Source organism: Pristiophorus japonicus, chromosome 9, assembly GCF_044704955.1.
Source record: "Pristiophorus japonicus isolate sPriJap1 chromosome 9, sPriJap1.hap1, whole genome shotgun sequence".
In the NCBI taxonomy this organism is placed as follows: domain Eukaryota; kingdom Metazoa; phylum Chordata; class Chondrichthyes; family Pristiophoridae; genus Pristiophorus; species Pristiophorus japonicus.
This window is the reverse complement of record NC_091985.1, coordinates 205,055,885-205,082,272: the sequence shown is the minus strand read 5'-3', so window position 1 is coordinate 205,082,272 and position 26,388 is coordinate 205,055,885. Positions and strand designations below refer to the sequence as shown.

The 26,388-nt window shown below is 46.6% G+C and overlaps 1 protein-coding gene and 1 pseudogene across 1 annotated transcript; one reads left to right on the top strand and one right to left on the bottom strand.

Moving 5' to 3' along the window:
* LOC139273480 (zinc finger protein 850-like) overlaps positions 1 to 26,388 on the bottom strand; it is a 254,673-nt pseudogene that overhangs the window by 9,360 nt on the left and 218,925 nt on the right.
* Positions 9,690 to 10,410, top strand: LOC139273476 (zinc finger protein 664-like). Its single transcript, XM_070890379.1, has one exon. The coding sequence runs from the start codon at positions 9,947 to 9,949 to the stop codon at positions 10,352 to 10,354; it is 408 nt and encodes a 135-aa protein (XP_070746480.1). The 5' UTR covers positions 9,690 to 9,946; the 3' UTR covers positions 10,355 to 10,410.

Below are 26,388 nucleotides of genomic sequence, written 5' to 3'. Positions count from 1 at the left end.
GAAAGGATGAGCAGGTTGGGCCTATAATTGGAGTTTAGAAGAATGAAAGGTGCTCTTATTGAAACATATAAGATACTAGGGGGGCTCAACAAGGTAGATGCAGAGAGGATGTTTCCATTCGTGGGGGAATCCAAAACTAAAGGGCATAGTTTAAGAATAAAGGGTAGCCCATTTAGAATTAAGATGAGGAGGAATTTCTTTTCTCAAGAGAGTTGTAAATCTGTGGAATTCTCTGCCCCAGAGAGCTGTGGAGGATGGGTCATTCAATATATTTAAGGTGGAGATAGACAGATTTTCGAACAATAAAGGAGTGATGGGTTATGGGGAGCAGGCAGGGAAGTGGAGCTGAGCCCAAGATCATATCAGCCATGATCTTATCAAATGGCAGAGCAGGCTCGAGGGGCCAAATGGCCTTATCCTGCTCCAAATTCTTATGTCTTCCTGAAGTCTATCACTATACTTCCAAGTTTTGTGTCATCTGCAAATTTTAAAATAGTGCCCGGTACACCCATATCCAGGTCATTAAGTCACATGCACTCCAAACCCATCTCAGTCTGCCTCGCTTTTGCCTCTTCTGATCCCTCCTATTTCTGAACTTTTCTTTACTCTGGTGCTATTTCTCACTCTTATAAAATCTATTTATGACCTCTGGTTCTGGTTTCCCCCAAAGTGGGAACATTTTCTATACATTTACCCTGTCATAATCTTACTGACCTCGATCAGGCCTTCTCTTTTCTAGGGAAATGAGCACCAGCCTGTCTAACTTTCCTGATAGGTGCAGGTATCATCCTTGTGAATCTTTCCTGCACGTACGACTGAAGTCAGGCTAACCGGCCGATGGTTCCTTGTTTTCTCTCTTCTCTCCTTTCTTGTTCCGTTTACCACCTTCTGTTCTAGATTCTCAGGAATTCTGGAAGATCAAAACCAAGACTCGAGTTATTGGTCAACTCCTGGAGTCTGTATTCTGAGATAAAGTTAATTCCAAACTCGCAGAACAAGGAGAATCACTGTCCCTTTAACTACCACAAACCCTGTGTGGAGGAGATACAGTCTGTCCCAGGAACTGTGGCACAACAGAATTAGAGACCCTGTCACTTCATTCATGAATTTAAAAAGTCTGTATTAAAATGTGAGCCCAAGAGACTTGTGTCCAATAAAGTCCCACAACATGCCCTGGCCCCAGGCCCTGAACAAGTCCCGCCCCTCGGGCTCCCCGATTGGTTGGAGGACCCGCCACAGGCTCGCGTCTCCAGACCCGCCCTGCGCGCTCCCCATTGGTCGGAAGCTCCCTCAGCCCCGCCCTGCGCGCTCCCCATTGGTCGGAAGCTCCCTCAGCCCCGCCCTGCGCGCTCCCCATTGGTCAGAAGCTCCATCAGCCCCGCCCTGCGCGCTCCCCATTGGTCAGAAGCTCCCTCAGCCCCGCCCTGCTCGCTCCCTATTGGTCAAAGACACCTGTCAATCAATCCCGGATCACGTGCCCCTCGAGCGCGCTCCGCGCGGGACCCGGATGGACGGACTCGGGTTCGGATTTCCCTTTATTCTCTCCCTCCCCCTGCGCCATTCGCTAACGAATCGGAGCGGAGAAAACTCACCGCATCACCGATCGCGGCTCTGTGACGGACACAAACACCTTTCCTCGACTCCTCGCCACAGGAATCCAGCGCGCAGGCGCAGCTCCGAGTGTGGGGGAGGGGCGGTTGGTGTCCTCTGGGCATGCGCGGTTATTACTGATGGCGACCGAGAGAGGGCGCTGTGCGCGGCTCGGGGTGCGCATGGGCGGGCTCTCGGTTGTCAATCACAAATCAGGCAGCGCGGCTGCTGGTGAGCTCTGTGACATCACAGAAGGAGGCCATTCGGCCCATTGTGTCCCTGCGGCCCACACAGAGCTCTCCGGCCTAATCCCACTATGCAGCTCTAGTGTAGCCCTGCAGGTTACGGCACTTTAAGTGCACAGCCAAGTACTTTTTAAATGCTATGACGGTTTCTGCCTCGACCACCCTTTCAGTCGTGAGTTCCAGACTCTCATCACGATCTGGGTGAAAACATTTTTTATCAAATCCCCTCTTAATCTCCGACCAATTACTTTAAATCTATGCCCCCAGTTATTGACCCCTCTGCTCAGATAAATAGGTCCTTCCTATCCACTATATCTGGGCCCCCTATAATTTTTTACACCTGAATTAGGTCCCCCCTCAGCCTCCTCTGTCCCAGTCTATCCAATCTTTCCTCATAGCTAAAATTCTCCATTCCCGGCAACATCCTCCTCTGTAAATCTCCCCTGACCCTCTCTAGTGCAATCACATCCTTCCTGTAATGTGGTGACCAGAAATGCACGCAGTAATCTAGCTGTGGCCTAACTAGTGTTTTATATAGTTTAAGCATAACCTCTCTGCTATTCTATGCCTTGGCCAATAAAGGCCAGTATCCCGAATGCCTTCTTAACCACCTTATCTACCTGGCCTGCTATTTTCAGCGATCTGTTGACATGCATTCCAAGGTCCCTTTGTTCCTCTACACTTCTCAGTGTCCCAGCATTTATTGTACATTGCCTTGTCTTCTCAGCCCTTCCCAAATGCATTGCCTCACACTTCTCAGGATTGAATTTCATTTGACACTAGGGTGCCGCTGGGATCCCAACTATTTACAATCTATATTAACAATGGGGAAGAAAGGACCGAGTGTAATGTAGCCAAGTTTGCTGACGATACAAAGATGGGAGGAAAAGCATCATGTGAGGAGGACACAAAAAAACTGCAAAAGAACAAAGACAGGCTACGTGAGTGGGCAAAAATTTGGCAGATGGAGTATAATGTTGGAAAGTGTGAGGTCATGCACTTTGGTAGAAAAAATGAAAGAGCAAGTTATTATTTAAATGGAGAAAAATTGGCAAAGTGCTGCAGTACAGCGAGACCTGGGGGTACTTGTGCATGAAACACAAAAGGTACAGCAAGTGATCAGGAAGGCCAATGGTATCTTGGCCTTTATTGCAAAGTGGATGGAGTATAAAAGCAAGGAGGTCTTGCTACAGTTATACAGGGTATTGGTGAGGCCATACCTGGAATACTGTGTGCAGTTTTGGTTTCCATATTTACAAAAGGATATACTTGTTTTGAAGGCAGTTCAGAGAAGGTTCACTAGGTTGATTCCGGAGATGAGGGAGTTGACATAGATTCTTTTCTCTCAATCTGGTTCAGTAAAATTACTGAGTCGAATACCTCTTGTGCTTTGAACAAAGCAGTCTTTATTTTACCGGCCGGCAAGACCTATCAGACAGAAGATATACTCTCTCGATAGAGCGTACACACTCCCTACGGATAAGTGACGTTACATTGTCAAGGCACGATGGTTATACATTTTCGGCAAAAGATAACAAGATAGGGCTAGAGTGACATCCCAGCTCAGCCCATCTCTTTTGATCCCTCCTTCCCTTTGTCCACTCATAAGCCGACCCAAGCATGGTCCGATTTTAAACAAAGACCTTCTGTCAATGTTTCAGGTTAATAACATGATTTAATAAGACCTTGAGGTTTTTCTGCAAGCTGTGGGTTTTGTTTCAATATGTGTTAGTGTTGTAACATTTCGCAGTCTCGAGTCTGAGATGTCATGGCTATTCCTCCATGAATTGTTTGTTAGCTTATACTGTCCCTATACAATTCCCACGTTCTCAACTTCAATGTCTCTATACATTTTTAAACATTCACAACATATGAGGAAAGATTGAGTACATTGGGCCTCTACTCATTGGAATTCAGAAGAATGAGAGGTGATCTTATCGAAACATATAAGATTATGAGGGGACTTGACAAGGTGGATGCAGAGAAGATGTTTCCATTGATAGGGGAGACTAGAACTAGGGGACATAATCTTAGAATAAGGGGCCGCCCATTTAAAACTGAGATGAGGAATTTCTTCTCTCAGAGGGTTGTAAATCTGTGGAATTCGCTGCCTCAGAGAGCTGTGGAAGCTGGGACATTGAATATATTTAAGACAGAGATAAGCAGTTTCTTAATTGATAAGGGAATAAGGGGTTCTGGGGAGCGGGTAGGGAAGTGGACCTGAGTCCATGATCGGATCAGCCATGATCGTATTGAATGGCGGAGCAGGCTCAAGGGGCCATATGGCCTACTCCTGTTCCTATTTTTTATGTTCTTATGTTCTGCCCACCTGACCAGTCCATTGATATCTTCCTGCAGTCTACAGCTTTTTTCTTCATTTACAACCACACAGCCAATTTTTGTATCATCTGCAAACTTCATACCCCCTACAATCAAATTCAAGTCATTGATATATACCACAAAAAGCAAGAGACCTAGTACTGAGCCCTGCAGAGTCCCACTGGAAACAGCCTTCCAGTTACAAAAATACCCATCGACCATTACCCTTTGCTTCCTACCTCTGAGCCAATTTTGGATCCAACTTGCCACTTTGCCCTGGATCCCATGGGATTTTACTTTCGTGCCACGTCTGCCATGTGGGACCTTGCTAAAATCCATATCGACTACATCAAATGCACTACCCCCATCGACCCTCCTTGTTACCTTTATGGTAGAGCTATCCAGTTAGTTCCACTCCCCTGCTCTTTCCCCATAACTCTGCAAATATTGTCCCTTCAATATTTATCCAATTCACTTTTGAAAGTTACTATTGAATCTGCTTCCACCATCCTATCAGGCAGTGCATTCCAGATTGCAACAACGCACTGCATAACAATGTTTCCTCATGTCGCCTCTGCTTCTTTTGCCAATCACCTGAACTCTGTGTCCTCTGGTTACCAACCCTTCTGCCACTGGAAAAGTTTCTCCTTATTTAGTCTATTAAAACCGTTCATGATTTTGAACATCTGTATGAAATCTCCTCTTAAACGTTTCTGCTCCAAGGAGAATAACTGCAGCTTCTCCAGTATCCCCACATAACTGAAGTCCTTCATCCTTGGTACCATTCTAGTAAATCACTTCTGCACCCTCTCTAAGGCATAGACATCCTTCTGAAAGTGTGGTGCCCAGAATTGAACACAATGTGCCAGCTGAAGCCTAACCAGTGTTTTATAAAGGTTTAGCATAACTAAACATCAAATGCTGATATTTCTGTGATGGGGTTTAGACGGGCGAGGTTTATCCAGTCAGTTGGATGGGAGCTGAAACATGTGCACTTGGAGCGGAGAGCCAGGGACACGCTGTGTAACCGGGCACAGACACTCTGCACAGCCCACACATCACTTGTTTCCCACTTGGTGCAAAAGGAATATATTAATTGCAACAATTCAATTGACTTGACTTTAAATAGTTAAGTTTATAAATGTAGTGATGCTTCTCTAATTTATTTCTTAACTCAGATTCATGGCCTCATTTTATTTCTTCCTCTGAGCCCCTCAACGTCATCTGGCAGCATAATGTTGGCAAGTGGTAATTGATTGCCCTGGGAACCAACAGGAAGAGAGCTCAGAGGCTGGAGGGCCCAGGGAGCAGCGTGTTCTGCAACCAATCGCGGTGCTTGAGGGGCGGATCCTGAGTCGGCCTAGTCAGGTGAATCAGTGTGAACCCCTGTTAAACAATTTATCTTTTAATAGTTAAATTGAGATTTCTTTTGTCAACAAAACAGTTTAACACTTGTCAGTATTTTGTTTTCCTGGAGTTCCTATTATGAGTTTCAGATACTTCAGTGCCAAGTGGACCAGGTGTTTAAAAGTCATTTATTTCCTTCTTAGTTCAGTTGACAGGGTAGATAGAGAGAAACAATTTCCTCTGGTGAAGGGGACAGAACCTTAAAATTAGAGCTAGGCCGTTCAAGGGTGATGCCACGAAGCACTTCCTCACACAAATGTTTCCCCTGGCTGAAGAATCCTGAACTAGGGGGTCATAGTCTCAGGATAAGGAGTCGGCCATTTAAGACTGGGATGAAGAGGAATTTCTTCACTGTGAATCTTTGGAATTCTCTATCCCAGAGGGCTGTGGATGCTCAGTCTTTGAGTATATTCAGGGCTGAGATCGATAGACATTTTGACACTTTTATAAGGTCCCACATGGCAGACTAGTCACGAAAGTAAAAGCCCATGGGATTCAGGGCAAAGTGGCAAGTTGGATCCAAATTGGCTCAGAGGCTGGAATCAAAGGGTAATGGTTGATGGGAGTTTTTTGACTGGAAGGATGTTTCCTGTGGGACTCCCAGGGCTCAGTACTAGGTCCCTTCCTTTTTGTGGTATACATCAATGATCTAGACTTGAATATAGGGGGTATGATTAAGAAGTTTGCAGATGATACTAAAATAGGCTGTGTGGTTGATAATGAAGAAGAAAGCTGCAGGAAGATATCAATCAACTGGTCAGGTGGGCAGAACAGTGGCAAATGGAATTTAATCCATAGAAGTGTAAGGTAATACATTTGGGGAGGGCTAGCAAGGAAAGGGAATACGCATTAAATGGTAGGACACTGAGAAGTGTAGAGGAACAAAGGGACCTGGGAGTGCATGTCCACAGATCCCTGATAGATAAATGGCCAGGTAGATAAGGCAGTTAAGAAGGCATACGGAATGCTTGCCTTTATTAGCCGAGGCACAGAATACAAGAGCAGGGGGTTATGCTTGAACTGTATAAAACACTGGTTAGGCCACAGTTAGAGTACTGCGTGCAGTTCTGGTCACTGCATTACAGGAAGGATGTGATTGCACTGGAGACGATACAGAGGAGATTTACGAGGATGTTGCCGGGAGTGGAGAATCTTAGCTATGAGGACAGATTGGATAGGCTGGGTTTGTTTTCCTTGGAACAGAGGAGGCTGAGGGGAGACCTCATTGAGGTGTATAAAACTATGAGGGGCCTAGATATAGTGGATAAAAAGGGCCTATTTCCCTTAGCAGTGGTCAACATCCAGAGGGCATAAATTTAAAGTAATTGTTAGAAGGTTTAGAGGGGATTTGAGGGTAAATTTCTTCACGCAGAGTTGTGGGGGTCTGGAACTCACTGCCTGAAAGGGTGGTAGAGGCAGAAACATAGAAAATAGGTGCAGGAGTAGGCCATTCGGCCCTTCGAGCCTGCACCGCCATTCAATAAGATCATAGCTGATCATTCCCTCAGTACCCCTTTCCTGCTTTCTCTCCATACCCCTTGACCCCCTTAGCCGTAAGGGCCATATCTAACTCCCTCTTGAATATATCCAATGAACTGACATCAACAACTCTCCTGCGGCATGGAATTCTATAGGTTAACAACTCTCTGAGTGAAGAAGTTTCTCCTCATCTCAGTCCTAAATGGCCTACCCCTTATCCTAAGACTATGTCCCCTGGTTCTGGACTTCCCCAACATCGGGAACATTCTTCCCGCATCTAACCTGTCCAGTCCTGTCAGAATCTTATACGTTTCTATGAGATCCCCTCGCATCCTTCTAAACTCCAGTGAATAAAGGCCCAGTTGATCCAGTCTCTCCTCATATGACAGTCCAGCCATCCCTGGAATCAGTCTGGTGAACCTTCGCTGCACTCCCTCAATAGCAAGAACGTCCTTCCTCAGATTAGGAGACCAAAACTGAACACAATATTCCAGGTGAGGCCTCACTAAGGCCCTGTACAACTGCAGTAAGACCTCCCTGCTCCTATTCTCAAATCCCCTAGCTATGAAGGCCAACATACCATTTGCCTTCTTCACCGCATGCTGTACCTGCATGCCCACTTTCAGTGACTGATGAACCATGACACCCAGGTCTCGTTGCACCTCCCCTTTTCCTAATCTGCCGCCATCCAGATAATATTCTGCCTTCGTGTTTTTGCTCCCAAAGTGGATAACCTCACATTTATCCACATTATACTGCATCTGCCATGCATTTGCCCACTCACCTAACCTGTCCAAGTCACCCTGCAGTCTCTTAGCGTCCTCCTCACAGCTCGCACCGCCACCTAGTTTAGTGTCATCCGCAAACTTGGAGATATTACATTCAATTCGTTCATCTAAATCGTTAAATCCTCACCACATTTAAAAAGTACTTGGATGTGCACTTGAAGTGCCGTAAACTGCAGGGTTATAGGTCTAGAGCTGGAAAGTGGGATTAGGCTGGATAGCCTCTTGTTGGCCAGCGCGGACACGATGGGCCGAAATGGCCTCGTTCCGTGCTGTAAGGTTCTATGATTTTAATGGAATCAAGGAATACGGGAATAGTGCGGGAAAGTAGAGTTGAGGTCGAAGGTCAGCCTTGATCTTATTGACTGGCGGAGTCGGCTCGAGGGGCCATATGGCCTACTCTTTCCCTTATTTCTTATGTTCTTAAAGGGTAGTGGAAATCCGGAACTCTGTTCCCCTAAAACTGAGGCTGGGGGCCAATTGAAAATTCCAAAACTGAGATTTGTAGATTTTTCTTCGGCAAGGGTGTTAAGGGTGATGGAACTAAGGCAGGTAGACGGAGTTAAAATACTGATCAGCCACGATCTAACTGAATGATGGAACAGGCTCAAGGGATTGAATGGCCTACTCCTGTTCCTATGTTCCTACTTACAGTGATGACTTTTGTAAACCGCTTTTATAGGGGATTGGAAGGGGAGGATATGCAGACAGAATTAAACCTGGGCCCCTCCTGGTCCTATGACTCAGTCACATTGGGCAATGCCTTTACCCACTGAGCCATTGTCAGGAGGGTCCAGTGACCCTGCTGGAAAATGCACGTGTGAGGCCTCAGGTGAGGACAGTGGAATAGCCTGTCGACACTCACTGTCGAGGTTCACACATGGACATTGGGCACATCGGTCACATATTGGAGAGAAACTGGTGAGTGTAGAACTGAACCCAGCCAGAGTCAGCATCTTCAGGGGAGGGAGAGAAATGGAACCAGTGAGTGTAGAACTGAACCCAGACAGTCAGCACCTTCAGATGAGGAGAGGGAGGGGAACCAGTATGTGTAGAATTGAGCCCAGCCAGAGTCAGCACCGAAAGGGGAGGAGAGGGAGGGGAACCAGTGAGTGTAGAACTGAGCCCAGCCAGAGTCAGCACCTAAAGGGGAGGAGAGGGAGGGGAACCAGTGAGTGTAGAACTGAACCCAGCCAGAGTCAGCACTTTCAGGGGAGGAGAGGGAGGGGAACCAGTGAGTGTAGAACTGAACCCAGCCAGAGTCAGCACTTTCAGCGAGAAGGAAAAAATGTTAGAGGTGGTATAATGGGTTTGAATTTTAGCACAGGGAGTAGGGAGTGTGTGTGGGACAGGGATTTACAGCTGTGGAGAAACCAGAGAGGAATGTGTATACCATAGAAACTAGAATTGTCCGATCTGAATTTCTATCCTGTCCTTACAGTGATGATTTTGGAAACTCCTTTTACACGGTATTAGAAGGGGAGGGTTTGCAGACGGGAAACTCAAACCAAGCATCACATCAAGATGTAACAGTCACTCGATGCATCACAACCTGAATATCATCGGACCTTGAATGTGGAAGGAGAAATGTTTGTCTATTCCGCCTGTGGGAAAAGATTTCAAACATCAGTGTGACTGGAAAAGCACCGAGACACACACACCCGAGTGAGAGTGTTCCAGTGCACTGACGGAAAGAGCTTTAACCAGTTACACAGCCTGAAAAAACATCGCACCATTCACAGTGGGGAGAAACTGTTCACGTGTTCTGTGTGTGGACGAGGCTTCAACTGATCGTCCAACCTGGAGAGACACAAGGACACCCGCAGCACGGAGAAACCGTGGGAATGTGGGGACTGTGGGTAGGGATTCAATTACCCATCTCAACTGGAAATTCATCGGCGCCGTCACACTGGGGAGAGGCCATTCACCTGCTCCGTGTGTGGGAAGGGATTTACTCACTCATCCAACCTCACTGTACACCAGCGGGTTCACACTGGGGAGAGGCCATTCACCTGCTCCGTGTGTGGGAAGGGATTCACTTGTTTATCTCACCTCACTGATCACAAGCGAGATCACGCCAGAGAGAGACCATTCATCTGCTCTGTATGTGGGAAAGGATTCATGAAATCATCTCACCATCTGAGACACCAGCGCACTCACACTGTCGAGAGGCCGTTTACCTGCTCTGAGTGTGGGAAGGGATTCACTCAGTCATCCCACTTCACTGCACACCAACCTGTTCACACCAGTAAGAGACCGTTTAAATGTTCTGACTGTGAAAAGAGCTTTAAAAGCAGAAATGATCTGATGGTACACCAACGCACTCACACTGGGGAGAGGCCATTCACCTGCTCCATGTGTGGGAAGGGATTGACTAGTTCATCCAAACTGCTGACACATCAACGCACTCACACTGGGGAGAGGCTGTTCACCTGCTCTGTGTGTGGGAAGGGATTCTTTGTGTCAGCCAGCCTCACTGCACACCAAGTTGTTCACACCAATAAGAGACTGTGTAAATGTTCTGACTGAGAAGAGATTTAAAAGCAGAAATGATCTGATGAGACACAAACGCACTCACACCAGGGAGAGGCCATTCACCTGCTCCGTGTATGGGAAGGGATTCACTCGATCGTCCCACCTGCTGAGACACCAGCGAGTTCACAAGTGACTGCAGGGTTTGGATTCTGCTGTTATTACAGCTGTTAATCACATCCAGGACTGAACCATGTTCATTCTGATAGATGGGCTTTGTTTCCCCTATAACTGGGCTGGAGGTTAATTTTATGGATATCTGACAAATCAGCTTTGGTTCAAACACACAGTGTGTTGATTCCTTGATTTCTCCAAGATAAGAGGAGACTAGTTGTTGTCCTGTTACCGACTGTTCCATTTTTGGGCCTTATCTCCTTTGTTCAATAAAGACTTGTCCTTGTGTAGCACCTCATATGACCTCAGGATGTCCCAAAGTGCTTTACAGCCAATAGAGTACAACAACATCAAAGTACATTCACCATTGCAATGTAGGAAGTGCGGCAGACAATTTGCACACAGCAAGCTGCCACGACCAGCGATGTGATACTGGCCAGATAATCTGTTTTAGTGATATTGGTTGAGGGATGATGGAGCCTCAATTGAGCGATTCATCCAAAAGATGGCAACACAGACAGTGCAGCAATCCCTCAGCACTGCATTAGAATGTCAGCCTAGATTTTGTGCTCAAGTATCTCCAGGTGGATTTGAACCCACAACCTACTGACTCAGAGATGAGAGTGCTACCACTGAGCCACAACTGATACCCAATCATTGCTCATGATTATTTCAGTTCTCATTCCTTCGGTTACTCTCATGGACAAACCCTAGATTTCTATACCTTCCAGATTGCCACTCCTAGCCTTGGTATCCAGGGAAGGTATCGGTAACACATCCATGTACCTGCCTGGGAGTGTTTGATGAGACAATATAGAGGGAGCTTTACTCTGTATTTAACCCCCTGTACCTGCCCTGGGAGTGTTTGATGGGACAGTGTAGAGGGCGCTTTACTCTGTATCTAACCCGTGCTGTACCTGCCCTGGGAGTGTTTGATGGGACAGTGTGAAGGGATCTTTACTCTGTATCTAATCCGTGCTGGTCCTGCCCTGGGAGTGTTTGATAAGACAGTGTGAAGGGATCTTTACTCTGTATCTAACCCGTGCTGTACCTGCCCTGGGTGTGTTTGATGGGACAGTGTAGAGGGAGCTTTAATCTGTATTTAACCCGTGCTGTACCTGACTGGAGAGTGCCTCAGGCAGACAATATGATCTCAGAATACCCCAATCTCCAATGCTGATATCCACCACCTCGATGAGAACATCATTTAACCCAAAGATAAGAGAAACCCATCAGTTCCTCCCCCGGACACAGATCCAGAGGGACAGTGAGTGTCTCGAACATTGTTGTACAGTGTGCTCGACAGTTCCTCCCTGGGTCTGAGCCTTTTGGTGATGATTTGAATTTGATGCCCTCGAGTTACTGACTCACCGACTGGTGGAAATAGTTTTTCCTCATTTACCTGATCACATCTTGAACACCTCCCTCAGATCACAAATTAAGTTATTTAGTTATCAGGGACTTGTTACCAATGCCTTTCCTGGATACCAAGGCTAGGAGAGGCACTCTGGGAAGGTATGGGAAGCTGGGCTTTGTCCATGAGAGTAACCTTTGTTCTAATGAAAAGACCCCAGTTTCTACAATCTCTCCCGTTAACTAAAGCCTCTCTTCCCTGGTAACATCTCAGTGAATCTCTCGGCACCCTCTCCATGGCCTCGTCATCCCTCTGGTGTAAGATGCCCAAAAGCTGACACAATATTCTAACTGCAGCCTAACCAATGATTTGTTCAGGTTTACATGTTCTCTGCCCGTTTATACACTACACCCTTATGTATAAAACCTAGGATCATGTGCTTTTTTAACCACTTTATCAACATAAAATGACTAAAATACATTGACTTAAATGTGTATTATGGGAAAGAGAAGTTTAGTCTGAGTTAGAAACTCAAACAATCGATTCACTGCAGACGGGTCGCCATGGCAACACTGATCAGACATTCCATTCACTGACCCCATTTGTTGGAATCTGTAATCAGATCAGGGGATAGAACAGGTTTGTCTGTTAGTAACCACAATATAAACTCAAACCAGAGTGAGGAATAGAATAGATTAGATTAGAATGTGTGATGTTTAGACCTATAATTGTGAAACTATAAGAAATAACAACTAACAGCAGGCAGGGGAGTTTAGGGATAATGAGAAACTTACTGAAGCTAAATTAACTACTGGGAACCAGGGAAAATGTCCTTGTAAATCACAGATTAGAGAAGTTCCAGCTGTCTTTTCCTTGCTTTCTGCCCAAACCCAGCAGAGAAGACACAGAAGAGTCGATGCCAGAGGTGGATCACTGCAGGGTATAAAAGTGAGGGGAGACTGATGTAAGGGGGCAGTTGGGACTGGAGACACTGGAGATCAAGCTCGGCGTCCGAGGTTCCATCCAGCGGGCTGACCTTGTGTCAGTTACTGTGGACACGCGGGACTTGCATGTTTACTCTGATTGATGGATCAATACAGATATGGAAGAGGACAGAGAATCTGTTCATGATATATTTCTTAAGGTATTAATGTTGCTGACACTCTCAAACCTACTAATTAATTAGACATGGTATTAGCTACAATCAAACCAAACATCACGTCAAGATCTGACAGAGTCACTCCATTCAGCGGGACCTGAATATCATCGGTCTTTGACTGTGGAAGGAGAAATGTTTGTCTGTTCTGTCCATAGCAAAAGATTTTAAACATCAATGTGACTGGAAAAGCACCGAGACACACACCCGAGTGAGAGTGTTCCAGTGCACTGACTGTGGAAAGAGCTTTAACCAGTTACACAACCTGAAAAAAACGAGGCTTCAACTGATCATCCAACGTGGAGGCACAAGGACACCCGCACCACAGGGAAACCGTGGGAATGTGGAAAGGGATTCAATTACCCATCCCAGCTGGATATTCAGTGACGCATTCACATCTGGGAGAGGCCATTCACTTGCTCAGTTTGCGGGAAGGGATTCACTCTGTTATCCAAGCTCCAGACACACAAGCGAGTTCACACGGGGGAGAGACCGTTCACATGCATTGAATGTGGGAAGGGATGACTTCAATCATCCCATCTTCTGACACACCAACTTATTCACACTGTTGAGACTTCATTTCAATGTTCTGACTGTGAGAAGAGCTTTAAAAGCACAAAGGATCAGCTGACGCACCACGTACTCACACTGAGGAGACCATTCACCTGCTCCATGTGTGGGAAGGGATTCACTCAGACATGCTCTCTGCTGAGACACCAGCGAATTCACACTGAGGAGAGACCGGTCACCTGCTGCATGGGTGGGAAGGGATTCACTCAAACATGCTCTCTGTTCAGACACCAGCGAATTCACACCGAGGAGAGACTGTTCACCTGCTCCATGAGTGGGAAGGGATTCACTCAGACATGCTCTCTGCTCAGACACCAGCGAATTCACACCGAGGAGAGACTGTTCACCTGCACTGTGTGTGGGAAGGGATTCACTCAGTCATGCTCTCTGCTCAGACACCAGCGAGTTCACACTGGGGAGACCGTTCACCTGCTCCATGTGTGGGAAGGGATCACTCAGACATGCTCTCTGTTCAGACACCAGCGAGTTCACACTGAGGAGAGACCGTTCACCTGCTCCATGAGTGGGAAGGGATTCACTCAGACATGCTCTCTGCTCAGACACCAGTGAGTTCACAACTAACTGCAGTGGTTTGGATTCTGCTGTTTTTGCTGCTGTTAATTACATCCTGGACTGAATCATGTTCACTATGGAAATCATGCTTTATTTCTGCTGATATTAATAACCCCTATAACTGGGCTTGAGTTTAATATTCTGGATAAATATTAAATAAATCAGCTTTTTTTCAAACACACAGTGTATTGAATATTTGATTTCTCCATGATAAGAGACTAATTGATGTTCTGTAACCCACTGTTCCATTTTTGGGCCTTTTCTTACTCTAGATTATTTCAGTTCTCATCTAGTTCTCATTCTACCACATCAAATCCCAAGCTTGTTGTGGGTGTGATAGACTGAACTGTAGGCCCCAAGTTTCCACACGATAAAAAACGGGCGCCACTCCGAGCTGGGCGCCTGTTTTTGTGCCGGAAAAAAAACGAGCGATTCTGGAGCGCCCTGCAGCTCCATGTCTGCTTGGCGCGGCGCCCAGGGGGGCGGAGCCTACCACTCGTGCTGATTTTGTAAGTGGGAGGGGGCGGGTACCATTTAAATTAGTTTTTTTCCTGCCGGCAACCCTGCGCGTGCGCGTTGGAGCGTTCGCGCACGCGCAGTGTGAAGGAAACATTGGCACTCGGCCATTTTTGAAGTTCTTTGTAGCTGTTTAATTTTTGAACATTTTTTAATAAAAGCACATTGCCATCAGCACATCAGCACTGAGGCTTCTTGCAGCAGTGAGAAGGCTGCAGGAAGCCTCAGAAAGTTGAGGCAGTCGTTTCCCGATGGCCTTCCCCCCCGCTGCTGTCGGGAATGGCTGCTGAACTTGTGAGGCTTCCTGCAGCCTTCTCACTGTCTCCTTCCCCCCCCCCCGCCCGCCGTCGCGAATGGCTTCCTTCGCTCCCCCCCCGCTGCGTTCAGTCGGTCAGGCCCGCACTCCCTCCCCCCAGCCCGCCGTTGGGATCGGCTTCCTCCTCCCCCCCCTGCCGTCGGGAACGAACGGCTTCCTCCTCCCCCCCCCCTGCGGGAACGAACGGCTGCCTCAACTTGTGAGGCTTCCTGCAGCATTCTCCCTGGCTGAAGCACTTTCACACAGGTAGGAAGATGGTTGATTTAATCTTTTCTTTGCTTATAAATTTTTATTCAGGTTGGATTTATTTGTATAATATTTGTATAAGAATAAATAAGGATTTATTATAAAATTTAATGACTTCCCTTCCCCCTCACCTCGTTCCGGACGCCTAATTTGTAACCTGCGCCTGATTTTTTAATGTGTAGACAAGGTTTTTTCAGTTCTACAAAAATCTTTACTTGCTCCATTCTAAGTTAGTTTGGAGTACGTTTTCACTGTGGAAACTTTGAAATCAGGCGTCAGTGGCCGGACACGCCCCCTTTTGAAGAAAAAATTCTGTTCCAAAGTGAAACTGTTCTAACTGACTAGAACTGCAGAAAAAAAAATGTGGAGAATTGCGATTTCTAAGATCGTCCGTTTTCCACCAGTTGCTCCTAAAAATCAGGCGCAAATCATGTGGAAACTTGGGCCCATAGTGTCTCACTTTACATTCCTCTGAAGTTCTGTTGACCCATCCTTTATAGACCTATCTTGCATAAGATTTTAAATCTGTTATTTTCTGTACCATTTAACCTTTTTGGATCTGATTTTTTTTTTAAACTCCTCCACACATATTGCATGTGACGGCCTTTGAAATGTCTAATCTTTGTAATTGTCATTGTGGATTTTGATGGTCTCGGTGATTGAATCTCTTGTTACTAACATACCTTGCTCTATTTCTTTAATCAAGATCATTGTTTCAAATACTTCCTTTATCTGGTCATTAGATCCTCCATTGATCCATGTCAATAAACCTTGGTTCAGGCTGGGGTTTGGGTGTAGGTTTAGGGTTAGTGGTTGGGGCTATTTGTGGATAGTCAATACGATGTTCGGTTTACAAGTTAGTGATTAGGGTTAGAAACCACGATTGACAACACCGTGTTACTAGACGCGTCGATTTTAATTTCATTTTTTTTAAACCTCACGCAGACAAGTAAAAAAAAAAAAGCCTCATGAATTGTTCATTCCAGGAACCTTCTTTCTGATAGAGTCCGATTTCCTCCCTTCTTTTACAGCTCGACATTTCCCACAGAAAAAAACATCAGGGACATTAGACTTTGGGATTTTGGGACAAGAACAGGCAGATCCAGGTGTTGCGCTGGCTACATCCAATTATCAGCCTGTCTGAAAAGGGCTTCTGACAATAACCTATCACCAGGCCCCACCAGTCCCCGTCTAATTCCACCGTCACAACTTTATCCATTAACTGCCTTCCGCCCTCACCTCATCATAACCATTCCCCATACTGAGGCTCGCTGATTCCCATTTTATAGTCTCAGTGTAAGTGGTCCCTGGATTTGGTGTCTCAGTGTAAGTGGTCCCGGATTTGGTGTCTCAGTGTAAGTGGTCCTGGATTTGGTGTCTCAGTGTAAGTGGTCCCTGGATTTTGTGTCTCAGTGTAAGTGGTCCCTGCATGTTGTGTCTCAGTGTAAGTGGTCCTAGACAGACTAGAAGGAATCTTTCCCCCAGCCACAATGACATCACACAGATTGACCATGGGGTTTAAATCTCTGGCGGGTTTGTGATTCAACAGCACTTCTTCACTGGGACTGAGGCAAACCCACAGCCCAGCAAAGTGTTTAGCACAGAATGATCCCACACAAATCTATTCCCCACTAACACTGTCCACATTCATTCACCAGAAACAGCCCAATGCCCGTGGGTAACTGCACCCAGTGTCTGACTTCAGTTAAACACACAATTCAAAACATTGTAAAGAGTAAACAAGCCTCATTATAGTTAGCAGAGTCTATTCGTGGTCAGTGAACCCCCTCACCCCAGAATAGTCCAGATAAATGGGTCATTTTCAGATTGGCAAACTGTAACTCGTGGAGTGCCACAGGGATCAGTGCTGGGAGCTCAACTATTTACACTTTATATTAATGACTTGGATGAAGGGACCGTGTGTAATGTAGCCAACTTTGCTGATGATACAAAGACAGGTGGGAAAGCAAGTTGTGAAGAGGACACAAAGAATCTGCAAAGGGATATAGATAGATTAAGTGAGTGGGCAAAAATTTGGCAGCTGGAGTATAATGTGGGAAAATGTGAACTTATCCACTTTGGTCGGAAGAATAAAAATTATTATTTTAAATGGAGACTACAAAATGCAGCGGTACAGAGGGATCTGGAGGTCCTTCTACATGAAACACAAAAAGCTCACATGCAGATACAGCAATTAATTCGGAAGGCAAATGGAATGTTCACCTTTATTGCAAGGGGATGGAGTATAAAAGCACGGAAGTCCTGCTACAACTGTATAGGGCATTGGTGAGACCACACCTGCAGTACTGCGTACAGTTTTGGTCTCTTTATTTAAGGAGGGATATACTTGCATTGGAGGCAATTCAGACAAGGTTCACGAGGTTGATTCCCGAGATGAAGGGGTTGTCTTATGATGAAATGTTGGGCAGGTTGGGTTTATACTCATTGAAGTTTAGAAGAATGAGAGGTGATCTTATTAAACCATATAAGATTCTGAGGGGGCTTCACAAAATGTTTCCCCTCGTAGGGGAATCTGGAACTAAGGGACATAGTTTCAGAGTAAGGAGTCGGATATTTGAAACAGAGATGAGGAGGAATTTCTTCTCTGAAGGTCTTGAATCTTTGGAATTCTCTGCCCCAGAGAACTGTGGCGGCTGGGTCATTGAATATATTTAAGATTGAGATAGACATATTTCTGAACGATAGAGGAATCAAGGGTTATGAGGAGCAGGCAGGAAAGTGGAGTTCCCACAGTCAGAACATTTAAAACGTCTCTCATCAGTGTGATTAAGTTGGTCTGTAGTGAGTTGAGATGAACAAGTGAATCTCTTTCCACACACGGAGCAGGTGAATGGTCTCTATTGCGAGCTCGCTGGCATGTCAGCATGCTAGACAACTGAATCATATTCAACATAAGGGGCAGTTGAACAGCCTCTCCCTAGTTTTCAGTGGGATAGTTAATTGAATCCCTTCCCACGGTCCCCACATTTCCACGGTTTCTCCGTGGTGCGGGTGTCCTTGTGTCTCTCCAGGTTGGACGATCAGTTGAAGCCTCGTCCACACACACAACACGTGTACGGTTTCTCCCCGCTGTAAATGGTACGCTGTTTTTCAGGCTGCGTAACTGGTAAAAGCTCCTTCCACAGTCAGAGCACTGGAACACTCTCACTCGGGTGTGTGTGTCTCACCGCTTTTCCAGTCACACTGATCTTTGAAATCTTTTCCCACAGACAAACATTTCTTCTTCCATATGCAAAGTCCGATGATAGTCAGGTCTTGATGAATCGAGTGACTCGGTCAGAACTTGGTGATGTTTGGTTTGTGTTTCTCGTTTGCAAATCATCCCATTCTGATTCTCTGTAAAGGGAGTTTACAAAAGACATCACTGTAATTATTGATAGAAATTCAGAACAGACAGTTTTAGTTTCTATAGAACATTTTTTACTCTCTTGTTCCCCCAAAGCTGTAAATCCCCATCCCACACACTCTCCCTCCTTCCTGTGCTAAACTCCAAACCCATTGCACCATCTCCATCATTTTATCCTCCGCTCCCAGTTTTCTCCCTCGCTCTACTCTGGCTGGATTCAGCTCTACAGCCCCTGAGTGTAGAATGAGAATAAAAGCAATGAACTGATGATTTTCTCTCCTGGACACTGGGCTTATTTTGATGAACCAATAGGGTGATACTGTGTTGCCCCAGGGTCACCAGACAAGAATCAGAACAAGGCTCCCTTTCAGGGGCCACTAATATGAGGAGAAACATGTCGTCCAATCAAAGTGACAGAGACCCTGAAGCCCCGCCCACTCTTTGTTCCTGCCCAATCGCAGTGAGCCCCGCCCTGTCCAAGCTGGCGGCCTGTGAGCCCGCTCACCCGGGCGGTCACTGATGGGCCCCGTGGGCTCTTATTTGGCACCTCAGGCCCACACCAGGTGTTCATAAAGCTTCTAAACCCACCCACAGGACCAATCCATCCCCTGCACCCACAATCTGATAATTCTTATCCCAAGTAATATCGATACTATCTTGTTTACTGCTACATTGGCAGAATCCTCTTCTGTAGTGAAGACAGAAGCAATGTACTCATTTAAAACCTCAACCATGCCCTCTGCCTCCACACGAATATCTTCTTTTTAATCCCTAACCATCCCTTGATTAAGGGGACAGATCAGACAGCGGTTCTGAAACAAACACTGCGGCCCGATAAGCCAATCGGCTATTTATGCAGAATGTTAAACCCCAGCCTGGAACAGCAGTTTACAAAAGCCCTGACTGTGAGTCCAGGATAGAGACTCACAACATTCTCTCCTCCTGGTTCCTGGCCCAGGGAAAGGCCGCGCATGCGCCCTGCTGCCCCCCGGGGCCTGTCACCGGGAGAAAGCCCCGCAACTGCCGGGGACCCCTCTCGGGGAAAGGCCGGAGCCGCAGGTTCTTGTTCGGGGCCTAAGGCCAGCACCGGGTGTGTGTGAAGCGGATAATGCAGAGTGTTGTCTCTCGGGCCTGGGCCCACACTCGGTGTATGTGAAACCCGCGGGGTTTATTAACCTGCTCCCTCCCTCCGCCCATCTCTCACCCGCTGTCGCCACTCAACCTCCCGCAGCCCGCACATGCTCAGCTCACACTGCCCGGGTGATTGACGGCAGCTCCCAACCAATGGGAAGAGCGGGGGTGGGACTGGAGGACCGAGCGGGCGGTTGGTCCTCCAACCAATCGGAGTGTGTGAGGGGCGGAGATTGCAGCTCCCAGTGGGAGGGGCTGAGCCCGGATCTCCCTCACTGTCTGAGCATGCGCGGGCGGGGAAGACATTGTTGTTGTGCACAGATGGACGCGCATGCGCGGTACGTCTCGATGTGTCACAATGGCACCATACAGACCCGGAGCTTTCCTTTCATCATCATCATAGGCGGTCCCTTCAACCAGGATGACTTGCTTCCACACAAGGTCACAGATGTTTCAATGAAGGACCCGATGTTCCAGTCCTGAACTCCAATTGAGGGGGTGGAAGATGCCTGTGTGTGGATTAACGTGTGCTGAATGTTGCACACCAGCCACCACACGGGCTTGACAGAGCTAGGTCTTGGTCCAGTGGCAAAGGGTAATGATTAATGGATGTTTTTGTGACTGGAAGGATGTTTCCAGTGGGGTTTCGCAAGGCTCAGTACTGGGGCCCTTGCTTTTTGTGCTTTATATATCAACGATTTAGATTTGAATATAGGGAGTATGATTAAGAAGTTTGCGGACAACACTAAAATTGGCTGTGTGGTTATAATGAAGAGGAAAGTCATGGGCTGCAGGAGGCTATCAATCTACTGGTCAGGTGGGCAGAGCAGTGGCAAATGGAATTTAATTCAGAGAAGTGTGAGGTAATGTACTTTTGGAGGGCTGATAAAGAAAGAGTATCAACATTAAGCGGTAGGCCACTTAATAGTGTAGATGAACAAAAGGACCTTGGAGTGCTTGTCCACAGATCCCTGAAAGTAGCAGGTCAGGCGGAGAAGGTGGTTAAGAAGGCATATGGAATACTTGCCTTTATTGGTCGAGGCACAGAATATAAGAGCAGGGAAGTTATGTTTAAATGGTATAATACTTTGATTAGGCCACAGCTGGAGTACTGCGTGCAGTTCTGGTTGCCGTATTATAGGAAGGATGTGATTGCACTAGAGAGGGAGCAGAGGAGATTTACTAGGATGCTGCCTAGAATGGAGAATCTTAGTTATGAGGACAGATTGGATAGGCTGGGTTGGTTTGTTCTCATTAGAACAGAGGAGATTGAGAGCAGACCTCATTGAGGTGTACAAAATATTGAGAGGCCTGGACATAGTGGATAGTAAGAGCCTATTTCCATTGGTGGAGGAGTCTATAACGAGAGGGTAAAGTTTTAAGGTGGTTGGTGGAAGCTTTAGAGGGGATTTGAGAGGGGGCTTCTTTACGCAGAGGGTTGTGGGGATCTGGAACTCGTTGCCTGGAAGAATGGTGGATGCACAAACCCTCACCACTTTTAAGAGATGGTTGGATAGGCACTTAAAGTGCAGTAACCTGCAGGGTTACGGACCTAGAGCTGGTAATTGGGATTAGACTGGATGACCTTTTGTTGGATGGTGCAGATATAATGATAAGTACTGCAGTGAATAGAATACTGCCAGGGTGATGATCTGGACTAGTTTTGATCACCTGGATGGGTCGGAGAGGAATTTTCTCATTTTTTTTCCCTAAATTGGCCTGGATTTTTATCTGGTTTTCGCCTCTCCCAGGAGATCACATGGCATTGGGGGTGGAGTGTGGAATGTTTCAGTATAAGAAATAGCGCAGTTGTGTGTGGTGTACTGATTGGGCTGGGTACTCTTTGCCTTTCTGTCATTGTTCATAGGCTTATATGTAACCTTTAGGGCTGCTGCCCAAGGGCTGTGCGGCTCTTTGTCGGCCAGCGCGGCCAATTTTGGATCCAACTTGCTTCTTTGCCCTGGATCCCAAGGGCTTTAACCTTCATGACCAGTATACCATGTGGGACCTTATTAAATGCCTTGCTAAAGTCCATATGTACTACATCGTATGCACTACCCTCATCAACCCTCTTGGTTACCTCCTCAAAAAATCCAATCAGCGACAAGGGGAAAGGAAACAAAACAGGCTCTGGCTGGGTGGGGGGTGGGGCGCGGTGGGAGGTGGGAGGGAGCCAAAAATTGGCAGCGGTTACACTGTGAAATTGTTGAACTCGATGTTAAGTCCAGAGGGCTGTAAAGTGCCTAAACGAAAGATGAGGTGCTATTCCTCAAGCTTGCGTTGAGCTTTGTTGGAGACCAAGGATGGAGAGGTCAGAGTGGGAGTGGAGTGGAGAATTAAAGTGACAGGCGACTGGAAGCTCGGTAAGAATTTTGTATGTTTCAAACTACTGAACTCTAGATAATATAGGCCTAATCCACTCAATCTCTCGTGATAGGACGATCCCCATTTTCAGGGCATCAGTTTGGTGAACCTCTGTTGCACTCCCTCTATGGCAAGTATATCCTTCCTTAAATAAGGGGACCAAAACTGTACACAATACTCCAGGTCCAGTCTCACCAGGGCCCTATATAATTACAGTAAAACATCTTTACTCTTATACTCAAATCCTCTCGTAATAAAGGCCAAAATACCATTTGCTTTATTAATTGCTTGCTGTACCTGTGTGTTAACTTTCAGTTATTCATGTACAAGGGGCACCCAGGTCCCTCTGAACGCCAACATTTCCCAATCTCCCACCATTTAAAAATACTCTGTTGTTCTGTGTTTCCTACCAAAGTGGACAACATTATATTCCATTTGTCATGTTCTTAACAATATATATCAATGACTTAGACTTAAATGTTGGGAGTATGATTAAGAAGTTTGCACTTGACACTAAAATAGGCTGTGTGGCTGATAATGAAGAAGAAAGCTACGGACTGCTGGAAGATATCAATGTACTGGTCAGGTGGGAAGAACAGTGTTAAATGGAATTCAATCAGGATAAGTGTGAGGTAATGCATTTGGGGAGATCTAACAAGGCAAGGGAATATACATTAAATGGCACGACACTCAAAAGTGTAGAGGAACAAAGGGACCTTGGAGTGCAGGACCACAGATACCTGAAGGTAGCAGGCCAGGTAGATATGGTGGTTACGAAGGCATATGGAATACTTACCTTTATAAGTCGTGGCATTGAATACAAGAGCAGGGAGGTATGCTTGAACTGTACAAAACACTGGTTAGGCTGCAGCTGGAGTACTGCGTGTAGTTCTTGTCACCATATTACAGGAAAGATGTGAGTGCACTGGAAAGGGTGTGGAGAAGATTTACAAGAATGTTGCCTGGACTGGAAAATTTTGGCTATGAGGAAATATTGGAGGTGCTGGGACTGTTTTCTTTGGAACAGAGGAGGCTGAGGGGAGACCTGATTGAGGTTTATAAAGTTATCTGGAGCCTGGATAGAGTGGATAGGAAGGACCTGTTTCCCTTGGCAGAGGTGGTCAACAACCAGGGGGCATAGATTTAAAGTAATTGGTATGAGGTTTAGAGGAAATATGAGGGGAAATTGATTTGCCCAGAGGGTGGTGGGGCTCTGGAACTCACTGCCTGAAAGGGTGGTAGAGGCAGGAACACTCACCACATTTAAAAAATACTTCGATGTGCAGTTAAACATTTCCTAACATAGATGAGACTGCACACAGGGAGGTTAAAGTAACATGACCTCAGTCTTTATTAAGACACTCCAGAGTGACGAACAGGCCTTAGGGGCCGGCTTATATACAGTGCTCCCAAGGGATGCTGGGATCCCTTGGGATTTCAGGGGATGCACTCCCTGGTGGCGGAACATGGGAGTGCATGCTTTACAGATACACAACATCACTCCTCCCCAAAGTCAAAGTGAAAACTATTTACAAGGTGAGGCGGTCGGGAGCCTTTCTTTCCCTGGTGGACCGCCTCGGTACAAATGTCTGTTCTGGTGTGTTGGCTGAGCCCTCGCTGGGCTGGCGTGTTGTTGGCCCTGCAGGGCTGCTGGGTGAGCCTGGCCTTGCTGGGCTGTTGGGCATGATGGGTTCAATTTCCTGGTCCGGGCTGGTGTCGTTGATCCTTTGGGTGTGTGTTGTGGGCTCGAAAAAGGTGGTGCCTGATGTGGGCTGTTCAGAGCAGTCTGTGAACCACAGCCTCGTTTGGTGCAGGTGCTTTCTGCAAATTTATCCATTGTCTAAGTTGACTACAAACACCCTGCTCCCTTCTTTGGCTATCACTGTGCCCACGATCCACTTGGGACCATGTCCATAGTTTAGCACATACACAGGGTCATTCAGATCAATTTCCCATGACACAATGGCGTGACCATCGTTTACATTTTGTTGCTGCTGCCTGCTCTCTACCTGATCATGCAGGTTGGGGTGAACCAGCGAGAGTCTGGTTTTAAGTGTCCTTTTCATGAGTAGTTCAGCCGGGGGCACCCCCGTGAGCAAGTGGGGTCTCGTGCGGTAGCTGAGCAGTACTTGGGACAGGCGAGTTTGGAGTGAGCCTTCTGTGACTCGTTTATGGCTCTGTTCGATTGTTTGTACTGCCCGCTCTGCCTGCCCATTGGAGGCTGGTTTAAACGGGGCCGAGGTGACATGTTTGATCCCATTGCAGGTCATGAATTCTTTAAATTCGGCACTGGTGAAACATGGCCCGCTGTGGATGGCAAACATGGCCCTCAGGCTTTCCATGGTGGCGGTGGCAGTGCTTCCCGACATTATTTCACATTCAATCCATTTTAAAAAGCATCCACCACCACCAGGAACGTTTTACCGAGAAACGGGCCCGCATAGTCGACATGGATCCTCGACCATGGCCTGGAGGGTCAGGACCACAAACTTAGTGATGCCTCTCTGGGCACGTTCTTCAACTGAGCACACATGCGGCATTGCCGTACACAGTTCTCTAAGTCAGAGTCGATACCTGGCCACCACACGTGGGATGTGGCTATTGCTTTCATCATTACTATTCCCGGGTGTGTGCTGTGGAGATCCGAGATGAACGTCTCCCTGCCCTGAATGGGTAGCTTGTCCTTTCGTTGCTGGAATGGCTTGATTAGCTCTTGCATTTCAATGGGGATGCTGGCCCAGCTCTCATGCAGTACACAGTTTTTTGACTAGGGACAGCAGAGGATCTTGGCTGGTCCAAGTCCTAATCTGGCGGGACATGACAGGTGATTCATCATTTTCAAACGCTTCCATGACCATCAACAAGTCTGCGGGCAGCGCCACCATCAACAAGTTTGCAGGTTGTGCCATTTTCACCCCCGTGGTGGACAATGGTAGCCAACTGAGAGCATCTGCACAGTTCTCGATGCCTGGACTGTGGCGGATGGTATAGTTATACGCTGATAGCGTGAGTGCCCACCTTTGTATGTGGGTTGAGGCATTAGTATTTATCTCCTTGTTTTCAGTGAACAGGGATATGAGGGGCTTGTGATTGGTTTCCAGCTCAAATTTGAGACCAAACTGCCACTGATGCATTTTCTTTACCTCGAACACACACTCTAATACCACTTTCTCAATCATGTTGTAGGCCCTCTCGTCCTTAGACCAGCTCCTGGAGGCATACGCGACTAGTTGAAATTTGCCCGCAACGTTAGCTTGTTGTAATACACACCCGACTCCGTACGATGACCCATCACATGATAGCACAAGTCTTTTACATGGGTTATACAGTACAAGCAGCTTGTTGGAGCATAAAATGTTTCTGGCTTTCTCAAAAGCAATTACTTGTTTTTTTCCCCATACCCAATTCTCACCTTTATGCAACAACACATGTAGGGGCTCTAAGAGGATGCTTAACACCGGTAGGAAGTTACCAAAATAGTTGAGGAGCCCCAGGAACGACCGCAGCTCCATGACGTTCTGATAGCCTCTGTCTTGGCGTATGTGGGCCGAATGCCATCTGCCGCAATCTTTCTCCCCAAAAACTGCACTTCTGTTGCCATGAAGATGCATTTTGACCTCTTCAGCTACAGCCCTACGCGATCCAGTCGCTGGAGGACCTCCGCCAGGTTTTGTAGGTGCTCGACGGTGTCCCGGCCCGTGACCAATATTTCATCCTGAAAAACCACCGTGCTTGGTACCGACTTGAGTAGGCTCTCCATGTTTCTCTGGAAGATCGCTGCAGCCGACCGAATTGTTGACTCTGCCCAATCCTATTATTCTCTAAGTGCATGTTACCATGTTGTTAATAATAGAATCGAGCTTTTCCCTACTACTGATGTCAGGTTAACTGCTCTGTAGTTCCCCGCTTTCTCTCTTCTCTCCTTTCTTAAATAGCTCTTACATTTGCTATCTTCCAAACCACAGGAACCATTCTAGACTCTATGGAATTTTGGAAGATGACAACCAATGCATCCACTAGTTCCATAGCTACCCTTTTCAATACCTAGGATGTAGGCTATCAGGTCCAGGGATTTTATCGGCTTCCAGTCCCATTAATTTCTCCTGTATCATTTTTGATTAATATTAATTTATTTCAGTTCCTCATTCTCGCTAGACCCTGGGTTCTCCAGTAGATCCAGCAAGTTTTTTGCACCACTTTCCATGAAGACAGACATAAAATATGCATTTAATTTCTCTGCCATTTCCTTGTTCCCATTATAATTTCTCCTGTCTCCTGTAGGGGAAACACATTTACTTTTACTAAACTTTTCCTTTTTACATAC

Excerpts from the sequence above, each read along its gene's own strand:
- LOC139273476 (XM_070890379.1), top strand. The coding sequence starts at position 9,947 with ATGAAATCATCTCACCATCTGAGACACCAGCGCACTCACACTGTCGAG.